Below are 13,361 nucleotides of genomic sequence, written 5' to 3'. Positions count from 1 at the left end.
GGAAATGAGTTAACTCTGGATCATACAACCTTTACAAAGGGGGAAAGAATAGGGTTTTGGGAAGAACGCCGAAAATAAGGTGTGAAGTTAAGACAGGTTTAGGAGCTCTTACACGTTTTGTTCTATTAGATATCAGTTACCCTGACCATTATGAAGCCTTTGTTCTTTTTCTGATTACATAAATGCTTCAAAATTCACAAAAAAAAGACGTTCGCTGATTAAGATGATCTAATGGAACAACACGTTAAAGCGCTCTACGCCTGTTTTTACCATAGACCTTATTTTCCGCGTTTATCCTAAAACCCTACAAAAACTACCTTTTCCTATAGGCTTTGTCCAAAGAACCATGGCAGAGTTAGTGCCTACAAAAAAGACGCCATTACTATTGCTCTGTCGCAAAGTATAAATGTTTATGTTTTTCCACACGTGCGCTAGAAGTCTATTGGTCATTTGGGCTGCCTGTCATTCTATAATCGGATCCAACCATTGGCTAGCTAGACTTCCTGGGATTTTGGCGGTGGAGTAAACATGGCGGAAGATTTAAAAGGTAATTCTAGGGAAAATGTTGGATTTTGCTTACTTTCCTTCCGTAACAATAGCGGTTATACGACAATCACGCTTTTTTTTAAAAATACCATATAACGCGGAGTTGATTAGCGAAATGATGATGCACCACAGTGGTCGTAGCTATGCCATGCTGATTGTTTGATTTTCATTGATAAACAATAGTGACTATATCTACTATCACATTTTAAATAGTTAGCAACCTTGCTACTTAACGTTATGCACATACATAATGTTGAACATGTTTATAACTAAATGGAGTTATGATAGTTGTTGATCGAAGCGACCACAGTTGTGTTCTTTGTGTAACATTAGCTAACGTTAATTAACTGGCTTGTCACTCACTGCAGGCTGCCAAGTTGTATGTAAAGTGACAACGAGCCAGTTGCAGACACTCTGTCGTCATGAAGGGATTGTGTGCTTGGATCTGGGGGTCATCAGGAAACAAATGCACAACTTCGAGGTGGAGTACCTGTGTGACTACAAGAGGACACTTGTTCCTGGTAGGAAGACAGCCAATGCCACAGGAGTACCAAAGGTTAGAACAAGTTCTAGCTAAACTTTGGATTGATTTTGGTAGCTAGATATTCAATTGATCCAGCTTGCAGTGCTATACTCTGACGGACATCACAGGCAACATGAACTTGTTCTTTTCAGTTCTTAACTGATGTGGTGCTGTCACTGAAAGCATCCATCTGTACTTGAGAGAGAGAGAGAACTGCTCCCCTGCTCCAACCTCCAACCTGTATGTGTATGTGTGTCTTTCGGAGGGGTTGGGATAAAGCCGGAAGTCACATTTCTGTTGGCCTTGTGTACAATTGGACGTCTGAAGTGATCTTTGTCTACCTTGTCATAGGGGCGCCAGAGTTCAGTATGACTCCTTTCAACTGCTGTTTTTCTTCCTAGGAGCTAGAGTTCTACTTGGTTAAATGGAAGGGTTACCCAGATCACATGAACACCTGGGAGCAGAGGAAAAACCTGCGGTGTGTGGAGCTTCTACGTCAGTTCTGGGACGATGTCTTCCTGGAGCTGCAGAGACAGAAAAAGACTGTAGTCCCCAACCGGTTTGAAACAGAGCTGTCCTCTTACCTGGAGCAGAGGGCCAGGCATAGGCAGAGCCTGCAGAGGTGGGAGGCCCAGATCAACAGTGTTGGAGGCCTCACCAAACGCATCCTGGTCCGCAACCGTGTGGACCTGGAGGGCCCTCCGAATAACTTCACCTACATCAACAACTACAAGGTGTGCAAGGGCTTGTATATCACCAGTACTTTGTATCAATGACATGTTTCAACTGTAGTGATGTTGCCCTCTTTATGCCTGCGGTATTATGCATCAGCAATGGAGTACAAATATAAAAATATATGCTACCGGTCAAAAGTTTTAGAACACCTACTCATTCAAGGGTTTAAATTTATTTTTTACTATTTTCTACATTGTAGAATAATAGTGAGGACATCAAAACTATGCAATAACACATATGGAATCATGTAGTAACCAAAATAGTGTTTATTTGAGATTCTTTAAATAGCCCCCCTTTGCCTTGATGACAGCTTTGCACACTCTTGGCATTCTCTTAACCAGCTTCATGAGGTAGTCACGTGGAATGGATTTCAATTAACAGGTGTGCTTTCTTAAAAGTTCATTTGTGGATTTTCTTTCCTTCTTAATGGGTTTGAGCCAATCAGTTGTGTTGTGACAAAGTAGGGGGTGTATACAGAAGCTAGCCCTATTTGGACCACGTTCATATTATGACAAGAACAGCTCAAATAAGCAAAGAGAAACGACAGTCCATCATTACTTTAAGACATGAATGTCAGTCAATCCGGAAAATGTCAAGAACTTTGAAAGTTTCATGTGCAGTTGCAAAAACCATCAAGCACTGTGATGAAACTGGTTCTCATGAGGATCACCACAGGAATGGAAGTTACCTCTGCTGCAGAGGATAAGTTCATTAGTTACCAGCCTCTGAAATTGCAGTCCAAATACATGCTTCACAGATTTCAAGTAACAGACACATCCAACATCAACTGTTCAGAGGAGACTGTGTGAATCAGGCCTTCATGGTCAAATTGCTGCAAAGAAATCACCACTACTAAAGGACACCAATAATAAGAAGAGACTTGCTCGGGCCAACTAACATGAGCAATGGACATTAGACTGGTGGAAATGTTGTTCTTTGGTCTGGAGTCCAAATTTGAGATTTTTGGTTCCAACTGCCATGTCTTTGTGAGACGCGGTATGGGTGAACGGATGATCGCCGCATGTGTAGTTCCCACCATGAAGCATGGAGGAGAAGGTGTGATTGTGTGGGGGTGCTTTGCTGGTGACACTGTCTGATTTATTTAGAATTCAAGGCACTCTTAACCAGCATGACTACCACAGCATTCTGCAGCGAGACGCAATCCCATCTAGTTTGCACTTAGTCCCACTATCGTTTGTTTTTCAACAGGACAATGACGCAACACACCTCCGGGCTGTGTAAGGGCTATTTGACCAAGAAGGAAAGTGATGGCATGCTGTATCAGACGACCTGGCTTCCACAATCCCCCGTCCTGAACCAAATTGAGATGGTTTGGGATTAGTTGGACCGCAGAGTGCAGGAAATTCAGCCAACAAGTGCTCAGCATATGTGGGAACTCCTTCAAGACTGTTGGAAATGCATTCCAGGTGAAGCTTGTTGAGAGAATGCCAAGAGTGCAAAGCTGTCACCAAGGCAAAGGATGGCTATTTGAAGAATCTAAAATAAATGTTGATTTTTTGTTTTTTGTTTAAATAGTTTAAATATCTTCACTATTATTCTATAATGTAGAAAAAAGTTTTAAATAAAGAAAAACCCTTGAATGAGTAGGTGTTCTAAAACTTTTGCCCGGTAGTGTATATAGAAATCAAAGCTTTTTTCCTAGGTGGGTGAGGGCATTTCGATGACGACGATGGCAGTGGGGTGTGAGTGTACCAACTGTTTGGAGAACCCTGTGGGTGGTTGCTGCCCAGGAGTATCGGGACATGGCTTTGCCTACAACAAGTGTGGGCAGGTGAAGGTTAAGCCTGGGGAGCCCATCTATGAGTGCAACAATATGTGTCGCTGTGGACCAAACTGCCCCAACAGAGTGGTACAGAGAGGGATCCAGCATATCCTCTGCATCTTCAAAACAGACAACGGGCGGGGGTGGGGAGTACGGACCTCTGAGCGTATCAGAAGGCATTCCTTTGTCATGGAGTATGTTGGAGAGGTAAAAAAGACAACTTTGATTATAGAGACCACATATTTGGTGCTCGGTTTCTATTATCAGTAACATTTGACAAGCGAACATCAACATACTAACTCGTAGATTTCATCTCATGCAGGACTTGGTGTATCCTGGCTGTGTTATAGTGTAGGGTGATTCTCTCTTGTGATTGGCTGTGCTGTGTTCCATCCAGATCATCACTACAGAGGAGGCAGAGAGGCGGGGTCAGGTCTATGACAGACAGGGAGCAACGTACCTGTTTGACCTGGACTATGTGGAGGATGAGTACACTATTGATGCTGCTCACTATGGAAATGTATCCCACTTCGTCAACCACAGTGTGAGTAGTTCAAGTTCCATTTATTGCCGTTTGTAGGCACAAGTACATAGGCTAGATTGGAATTTCTCTGTGATAAGGCTATGTTTGAGTGTCCTAAAATAAAAATAAAAATCATCTTCACCTTTCCTACCTCTATCCCACAGTGCAACCCTAACCTGCAGGTGTATAACGTATTCATAGACAACCTGGATGAGCGACTGCCACGTCTGGCTTTCTTCTCAAACCGTGGTATCAGCGCTGGGGAAGAGCTCACCTTCGACTACAATATGCAGAGTAGGTTTCATCTGATAAATCATATCTCCACAGATCCTAAGATCACTGAAATTAAAGATATGGAAATACAGTGAAGAACTGCATTTTTGAGAGGATACAAAATGGATTAGGAATTCATATGCCTGATATAGAACAGATGGAAAGGACTCAGGGTAAGACTAAGGACCACCCATTTAGGTCATAGAGCAACCTGTTTCAAGATAACACAATCTATAATTTGGTCTGTCTTCTGTTCTTTTTCTAGTTGATCCAATAGATGTGGAGAGTACAAAGATGGACTCTAATTTCAGCATGACTATTTCACCCAAAAAGGCTTCTCTCGTGACTGGATCACCCAAGAAGGTTCACATGACTGGATCACCCAAAAAGGATCCTCTCATGATTGGATCACCCAAAAAGGATCCTCTCATGATTGGATCACCCAAAAAGGATCCTCTCATGATTGGATCACCCAAAAAGGATCCTCTCATGATTGGATCACCCAAAAAGGATCCTCTCATGATTGGATCACCCAAAAAGGATCCTCTCATGATTGGATCACCCAGAAAGGATCCTCTCATGATTGGATCACCCAGAAAGGATCCTCTCATGATTGGATCACCCAGAAAGGATCCTCTCATGGCTGGAACACCCAAAAAACGAGCGCGCATGGAGTGCAAGTGTGGGACAGACAATTGCAGGGGGTACTTGTTTTAGAGTTGCAGCAAGGACAAATTTATACATTTGACTTTTCCACGATTGTCATCATGACAATTCATTTATTTCTGGCATTTTAAATATATACTATGATGTCTGTGAATATTTTGCCCTATTTGATCATAATCTATTCATTAGTGTTTGGGGCATCTTTTATTTGTTTCTTACATGTTTAAAAAAATAAAATAAAAGTTGTTTGGTTTAAGTATACAACACTCAAATCCAATTTGTTTGCTATCCGATCTCATTGAATGTACACTACCTTTCAAAAGTTTGGGGCCACTTAGAAATGTTCTTGTTTTTGAAAGAAAAACACTTTTTGTCCATTATATAACATCAAATTGATCCGAAATACAGTGTAGAGATTGTTAATGTTGTAAATTACTATTGTAGCTGGAAACGGCAGATTTATATAAAAAAAATGTAATGGAAAATCTACAGAGGCCCATTATCAGCAACCATCACTCCTGTATTCCAATGACGCGTTGTGTTAGCTAATCCAAGTTTATCATTTAAAAGGCTAATTGATCATTAGAAAACCATTTTGCAATTATGTTAGCACAGCTGAAAGTGGTTGGGCTGATTAAAGAAGCCATAAAACTGGCCTCCTTTAGACTAGTTGAGTATCTGGAGCATCAGCATTTGTGGGTTCGAATACAGGCTCAAAATGTCCAGAAACAAAGGACTTTCTTCTGAAACTCGTCAGTTCATTCTTGTGCTGAGAAATTAAGGCTATTCCATACGAGAAATTGCCAAGAAACTGAAGCTCTCGTACAGCGCTGTGTACTACTCCCATTGGAATACAGGAGTGATGGTTGCTGATAATGGGCCTGTGTACACCTATGTAGATATTCCATAAAAAATCAGCCGTTTCCAGCTACAATAGTCATTTACAACATTAACCATGTCTACACTGTATTTCTGATCCATTTGATGTTATTTTAATGGACAAAATGTGAATTTCTTTCAAAAACAAGGATATTTATAAGTGACCCCAAACTTTTTTTGAATGGTAGTGTGTATATAGCAATGCATATACATGCTGAATAACTACTCTTCATTTTCATGTAATCATGTGTTGTACAACACTGGCGTGTGAAAGTTAAAAAGGTGTGTCCCACGGCTTCTTAGGAACAGGAGCCATTGATAGAGTTTGGAAAGTGCTTTATGACTGGGTTGCAATAGGCTGACAAGGCATCAATTATACGCTGTAGGCCTGTCACTCACTGAGGCCTCCTTCATTGGTGGATGGAGCTACCGCCCCTCATTGAGGTTGCAATATGTTACAAAGGCCACATTCCAATTGTCGGAACTCTTCCCAGTGTGCGTTCCAGTCATGTAATTTGACCAGACATTCCATAAAGGATGTCATTCAGTTGCCAAAGCTACACTGTATATTGAGCATGCTACTCATCTTGGTCCAGATCTTTCTGTAAATAAATGTCCTTTTTATTTTTAAGAGTAAAACTAGCTAAATTAATATTTTATTATACCCACTGAATGTTGAGCTCAAGTTGTTTTTCTTTCTTTAATTGCTAAGGATATGGGTCCTATTGAAACTTGAAGTCAGCACTCAGAAGCCAGATCAAAATGCATCAAAAGTAGACTTTATTGGTGAGTGGAAAAACAACTGCCACTTCAAATGCTCTACAAGAGAATATATTACAAAAGAATGCCAGGCCCCTAATCTTCAACCCCAGTTCACTTCTCAGTTTTAGTTTTTTTTGCCTAAAATGACATACCTAAATCTAACTGCCTGTAGCTCAGGACCTGAAGCAAGGATATGCATATTCTTGATACTTTTTGAAAGGAAACACTGTTTGTGGAAATGTGAAATTCATGTAGGGGACTATAACACATTAGATCTGGTAAAAGATAATACGAAGAAAAAAACATGCTTTTTTTTGTATTTTGTTTGTACCATCACTTTTGAAATGCAAGAGAAAGGCCTTAATGTATTATTCCAGCTGCAATTTTTGTCGATTTTGGCCACTAGATGGCAGCAGTGTGTGCGTGCAAAGTTTTAGACTGATCCAATGAACCATTGCATTTCTTTTCAAACTTTTGTATCAAGACTGCCCAAATGTGCCTAATTGGTTTATTAATACATTTTCAAGTTCATAACTGTGCTCTCTCCTCAAACAATAGCATGGTATTATTTCACTGTAATAGCTACTGTAAATTACACAGTGCCGTTAGATTAACAAGAATTTAAGCTTTCTGCCAATATCAGATATGTCTATGTCCTGGGAAATAATCTTGTTACTTACAACCTGATGGTAATTGCATTAGCCTACGTTAGCTCAACCGTCCCGTGGGGGACCCGCCGATCCTGTAGAGGTTTCAAGTCAGAACTAATTAACACTGAATTTCAAACATTCCATGATGGTAAAATAAACTACAAAATCAAACGGATCTTGTTCCAATGCACATGAGATTCTTTCCAGTCTAGACTGCAGTTGATCATAGCCTACACTGAGTGTACAAAACATATCATGGAAAGAGCAGGTTTTCCTAGACTGACCGGTTGAATACATGTGAAAGCAATGATCCCTTATTGATATCACTTGTTAAATCCTCTTCAATCAAGGTAGATGAAGTGGAGGAGACAGGTTAAAGAAGGATTTTTAAGCCTTGAGACAATTGAGACCTCGATTGTGTATGTGTGCCATTGAGGGGTATGGTAGTAAAAAAAAAGAAGATTGAAGTGCCTTTTGAACGGGGTATGGTAGTAAGTGCCAGGCGCACCAGTTTGTGTGTGTCAAGAACTGCAACGCTGCTGTTTTTTTTATGGTCAACGGATTCCCGTGTGTATCAAGAATGGTCCACCACCCAAAGGACATCCAGCCAACTTGACACAACTGTGGAAAGCATTGAAGTCAACATTGGCCAGCATACCGGTGGAACACTTTCGACCCCCTGTAGAGTCCATGCCCTGACGAATTGAAGCTGTTCTGAGGGTAATATGGGGGAGTGCAACTCAAAAGTTTTGTACACTGTATATCCTGCTATTTATGGTGACGTTGCAATCCCCTCTATTGAACTAAAGAAAATCAGTTTTAACATGTTAATGAGATAATCTACTGAGAATGTTCATTACTAGTATTACTACAAACCTGCTTCTCATACTGCATGTCTCTACACACACATCATCTGCACATTACAAATGAAACAAAGTTGTAATACATTTGCAAAAATAGTAGCGTCTGATAAACATTCTCTTTACAAAAAAAGGTCAGATAGGCATTTCTGTATGATACAAACAAAACACCCCAATCACACGATATAGTAGTGCATCATGTGATGGTGAACACAAACAGCTCATGGCGGTGCAGCTGTTGGTGTTGTCTAGTCCTGCTGTAGTTGGGCAGGTGGGCCCTCAGCACTTTCCTTAAGTCCTCATTGAGCAGGAGGCAGAAGATAGGGTTGACTCCTGCTTGGGCGAAGCTCATCCACACTGTGATGGAGAGGTACCTGTGAGGGATGGAGCAGGACTTGACAAACACCCTCCAGAAACAGGCCACTATGTAGGGAGCCCAGAGCACCAGGAAGAGCAGGGTGATGATGTAGAACATCCTGCCTAGCCTCCTCTCAGATCTGACCTCCTCCATGCCCAGCAGGCGCTGCTGCTGCTGGTTGTGCAAAGTCTGCCTGATGCCCAGCAGGGTGGGGGGCATTGGGCCTCGGCCAAAGCCTACGATCCAGTTGGCTGCTGCCTGACCCGTGGCACCCGGGCCGTGGAAGGTCCAGTTCTGGCTGATGGCTGGCATTAGCTGGACAGGCTTCATCTTGCGATGCTTGTATTCAAACAGCAGGAGTTTGGTGTAGAAACCGTGAGTGGCCAGGACCACTATGGCCAGCATGAGCATGAAGCCCAGAGTGTCATTGGTCTTAAGGTAGCGATGCTCGAAAATGCATTGGTCCTCGTCTTGAATGAACTTGTACGTACCCACGTCAAAGACAGGCGGAGACGCCATGGCAATGGCCAAAGTCCAGACCATGCAGATGATGGCAGCGCAGGTCCAGACCGTCATGCGTTTGGCGTAGAAGCGGTGGTGGGTGATGGCCAGGTAGCGGGTCACAGCCACACAGAACAGCATGAAGGCAGCGTGAAAACAGAAGAGCACAGCTAGGAAGGCCACCAGCTTACAGCTGAAGGCACTGTAGGTCCATGCTGAGCTGTTGTGGACAGACACCAGGACGAAGGGGAAGCAGGCAGCAGAACGGATGACATCAGCTAGGCAAAGGTCCAGCAGAAAGAAATAGGGGGCCTTGTGAAGGGCCCGGTCTCGGAGGACCAGCAGAGACACCAGCAGGTTGCCTGCTAGGCTGACACAGAGGATCAGGCCCAGGAACACCAACTTGACATAGGTGGACACGGCCGCAGCTGAGATTCCTTCACTGCTGGTGCTGCTAATACTACTGGCCCTCTGTGAGGCCAACACTGCCAGCAGGCTCCCTGGGCCATCTATGCCAAAGATCTGGGTCTGGTTAGACATGCCTTCAACTCTATGATTCTTGGGGTAGGGGTGCGAGGGTGATTCTACCCCCTCTCTCTCGGACCGACGCCACTCTTCCGCCTATGGCACGGCAGCCCTCCTATCGTCCGTCCTGGGGTTTTCTTCCTTTGTCCCGCCTCTTACAGGGATATGTGAGGATCCATTCTAGATAACAGGCTCATTTGTCTCCATTACATTTAGCACCTGTGAACAAAGAAACAGAAGACAGTGCATTGACACTAACTCCAGGAGGACATAGCTAACATATTTATACATTTACCAGAGAGCAATCATCTGTAAAACAGGCAGCCTTGGCTCATACCTTTGTCAGACCGATTCGGATCCATAAAAACAACAAGGAAAACTAAAACATGGCTTCCAGAAACGTGTGTTGGGCAACAGTGAGGATAACTCCACCTTCCTGTCTTTCTATTGCTGGGATCAAATCAGCAGTTCTCCAGCATGCCCGCTCCTTGGCGCTCTCAATAATTACCTTGCCTGTTGCTAAGATACAACAGCTCACATACTTTGTTCAGGAGTGTAGGTGTTTGAGTGCATGCATGGGGGTGTATAGGGGATGGAGCAGAGGACAATCAACCAGGTACAATAAGACAGACCACAATAGAGCAACTAATTCACATTCTAAATGTGAAAATAGTGTTTGTGCCAAAAAAAAGGGTACTTAAAATTGATTGTATGTGATTCAAAATACACTGTAAAATGGAAATAAAGTTACCATTTGGGCCTACAGCTGAACAAAGGAGTTGGGAAGCAGATGTGGGTCTATGAGTATATCTGAGAGTGATTGATTAACCTGTTGACTTCATAGAATATAAACGATACCCTAATATTTGAATACATAGGCCATGAACAATGTAGGCCTAAACGTAATACCAATATAGCAAGGAAATGTTTACATTGCATTGAAGAGGAAACTAGATTATTTTTTGCATATTAGAATACCATTACCCAAACATGTTGTAACTTAATTGTAGAAGCCGCAGGTACAATTAAGAAATCTAACTAACTGACCTTCGGGAATTCATTGTTGTGCCCAGCACTCAAACATTTAGCACCATGGACAGCGCCACACCAGCGCGAACTAAAACAAAGGACTGATCGCAGATTTATCAGCACCACTGCCACTGAACAGCGCCGCGCCCAGGCAACTCATATAACGATAAGGACGCACCTGTTGTTGGAGCTGGGTCTGCAGGGAGGCCTAAATAAATGGAAGATTATTGCAATACTGCTTTCATCCCAAATAAGACTGTGGATTTATGCAATCTTAATCATAGGCCTTGCTACTAATGACTAGCTTTGATTAGAAACATATTTCTGCATGAACTCAAATCACTTAATCAATGCGTTGACTTTTTATATGTTTTAAGTAATGCCCCGTGAGCATCCAGCATGAGAAAGAGATATAAACAGGTGGATCATCATTTTCCATTTGGTCATTTGATTCATATACAGAAATAACTTACCTTCGATTTCTGGGATTTGTAAAGATGCGGGAAACCTCAGTCAGAGAGGCGGCACTGACACTGATATTAACACATTCTTCAGTCAATATTGAAACGACCACACTCAAGATAGGCTATGTCTGTCCTCTGAGCGATGATACGATTCGGCCACAGGTAGCCTAATGTTCACTGAGCCTCTTAAACATAAGTTTCACACAGACAAAGGTTGTGTCCAATTTTCGTGTCCATCATTCCATGTCATTTGTACGATCTTCGGATGTATTGTCACGTCGAGGTAAATATAGAGTCTAAAGACAATTTAGGAGAGGTTACAGCACGTAGGCGGCTAGCTTCTATGCAGCCTGCAATACAACCTATCTTCCTCTATATCGTCAGATCTAAGACTTGACGAACGTCTTGACGCTCCTTGTTTATGCATTTCCATCCATCCGTCTTCAAAAGAACCTCGATGAATCTCTATTTTCATTATTTAGAAGTGAACGCTGTGCATTTATTAACCCCGTCATTTGTAGCCAGTCTGTTTTTTTTTGTCAGGTGAAGGTCCACATTGCATTTGTCTGCCTTATTCTAGCGGACCGCATTCGATTTGGCATATTGAAAATTATAATTATTGGAATTCCTATCACATTACGGTCAAACTAAAAAAGGTTGAGTATTTAAATAAATTAATGATTTTAAAGTAATCCCAATTAATTAAATGGCTGCTTGTGTGGATGCTGCTCGCCTATTCGCGGAGTTCGTCGGTTCTATTCGTAGGGGAGAGAGAGCGTCAGAGAGAGAAAGAGAGAGAGACTGAGAGCGTCAGGGTCATAACTAAATCTATGAAATACAACGCGATAAATTCAAAATCATTTAAATAAACACCTGAAAAAAAGTGATTAACGCATGTTTGGTATTTCTTGGATGGAGGGCTAATCCCTATCAACTCATGATTTTCCCTTGTACGGAAACATTTTTGGGGGAATTTTTGCAAATGTATTACAAACAAAAAACAGCAATACATTATTTTCATAAGAATTCAGACCTTTTGCTATGAGGCTCGAAATTGAGCTTTTTAGACATTTTTGCAAATGTATTAAAAGTACAAAACATGAATACCTTATTTACATAAGTATTCAGACCCTCTGCTACGAGACTTGAAATTGAGCTCAGGTTCATCCTGTTCCCATTGATCATCCTTGAGATGTTTCTACAACTTGATTGGAGTCCACCTGTGGGAAATTCAATTGATTGGACATGATTTGGAAAGGCTTACACCTGTCTAAATAAGGTCCCACAGTGACAGTGCATGTTAGGACAGCGGAGTCAATCACCACCTTCCGGAGACACCTGAAACCCCACCTCTTTAAGGAATACCTAGGATAGGATAAAGTAATCCTTCTCACCCCCCTTAAAAGATTTAGATGCACTATTGTAAAGTGGCTGTTCCACTGGATGTCATAAGGTGAACGCACCAATTTGTAAGTCGCTCTGGATAAGAGCGTCTGCTAAATGACTTAAATGTAAATGTAAATGTTAGAGCAAAAACCAAGTCATGAGGTCGAAGGAATTGTCTGTAGAGCTCAGAGACAGGATTGAGTAGCCCGGCAAACTGAGAAATCGGGTGAGAAAGGCCTTGGTCAGGGAGGGCACCAAGAACCCAATGGTCACTCTGACAGAGCTCTAGAGTTCCTCTGTGGAGATGGGAGAACCTTCCAGAAGGACAACCATCTCTGCAGCACTCCACCAATTAGGCATTTATGGTAGAGTAGCAAGACGGAAGCCACTTTTTGGAGTTTGCCAAAAGGCACCTAAAGACTCTCAGACTATGAGAAACAAGATTATCTGGTCTGATGAAACCAAGATTGAACTCTTTGGCCTGAATGCCAAGCGTCACGTCTGGAGGAAACCTGGCACCATCACTACGGTGAAGCATAGGTGGCAGCATCATGCTGTGGGGATGTTTTTCAGCGGCTGGGACTGGGAGACTGGTCAGGATCGAGGCAAATATGAATGGAGCAAATTACAGAGAGATTCTTGATGAAAACCTGCTCCAGACCGCTTCAGGACCTCAGACTGGGCCGAAGGTTCACCTTCCAACAGGACAACGACCCCAAGCACACAGCCAAGACAGTGCAGGAGTGGCTTCAGTATAAGTCTCTGAATGTCCTTGAGTAGCCCAGCCAGAGCCCGGACTTGAACCTGATTGAACATCTCTGGAGAGATCTGAAAATAGCTGTGCAGCAACACTCCCCATCCAACCTGACAGAGGTTGAGAGGATCTGCAGAGAAGAAT

General features: G+C 42.5%; 2 protein-coding genes across 4 annotated transcripts; one reads left to right on the top strand and one right to left on the bottom strand.

Annotated features, from left to right (window-relative positions):
- Positions 1–37: 37 nt before the first annotated feature.
- LOC115132329 (histone-lysine N-methyltransferase SUV39H1-like) lies at positions 38–5,313 on the top strand. 3 transcript variants are annotated; one of them, XM_065020799.1, is made up of 7 exons: positions 38–547; positions 915–1,067; positions 1,471–1,803; positions 3,468–3,794; positions 3,985–4,131; positions 4,275–4,404; positions 4,649–5,313. In XM_065020799.1, the coding sequence occupies exons 2-7, from the start codon at positions 969–971 to the stop codon at positions 5,098–5,100; spliced, it is 1,488 nt and encodes a 495-aa protein (XP_064876871.1). In that variant the 5' UTR covers positions 38–547; positions 915–968; the 3' UTR covers positions 5,101–5,313. The 3 variants fall into 3 exon arrangements, with proteins under 3 accessions (XP_064876871.1, XP_029520743.1, XP_029520744.1); XM_029664883.2 differs by having other exon boundaries at positions 915–1,102; XM_029664884.2 differs by lacking the exons at positions 38–547; positions 915–1,067 and adding an exon at positions 1,129–1,309.
- A 1,378-nt stretch (positions 5,314–6,691) lies between these two features.
- Positions 6,692–11,813, bottom strand: LOC115132831 (probable G-protein coupled receptor 173). The gene is made up of 2 exons (XM_029665567.2): positions 11,087–11,813; positions 6,692–9,803 (listed from the first exon to the last, which is right to left on the bottom strand). The coding sequence occupies exon 2, from the start codon at positions 9,597–9,599 to the stop codon at positions 8,397–8,399; it is 1,203 nt and encodes a 400-aa protein (XP_029521427.1). The 5' UTR covers positions 9,600–9,803; positions 11,087–11,813; the 3' UTR covers positions 6,692–8,396.
- Positions 11,814–13,361: the final 1,548 nt, after the last annotated feature.

This window comes from Oncorhynchus nerka, linkage group LG7 (assembly GCF_034236695.1).
Source record: "Oncorhynchus nerka isolate Pitt River linkage group LG7, Oner_Uvic_2.0, whole genome shotgun sequence".
Lineage (NCBI taxonomy): Eukaryota > Metazoa > Chordata > Actinopteri > Salmoniformes > Salmonidae > Oncorhynchus > Oncorhynchus nerka.
This window is presented reverse-complemented; position numbering and strand designations above follow the sequence as displayed.

What these genes read in the sequence shown, in the direction of transcription:
- LOC115132831 (XM_029665567.2), bottom strand. Translation starts at nt 9,599, where the DNA reads ATGTCTAACCAGACCCAGATCTTTGGCATAGATGGCCCAGGGAGCCTG.
- LOC115132329 (XM_029664883.2), top strand. An exon ending in CCTACATCAACAACTACAAG is followed by an intron (nt 1,804 to 3,467) that starts GTGTGCAAGGGC and finishes CTTTTTTCCTAG; the next exon opens with GTGGGTGAGGGCATTTCGAT. An exon ending in TCATGGAGTATGTTGGAGAG is followed by an intron (nt 3,795 to 3,984) that starts GTAAAAAAGACA and finishes TGTTCCATCCAG; the next exon opens with ATCATCACTACAGAGGAGGC.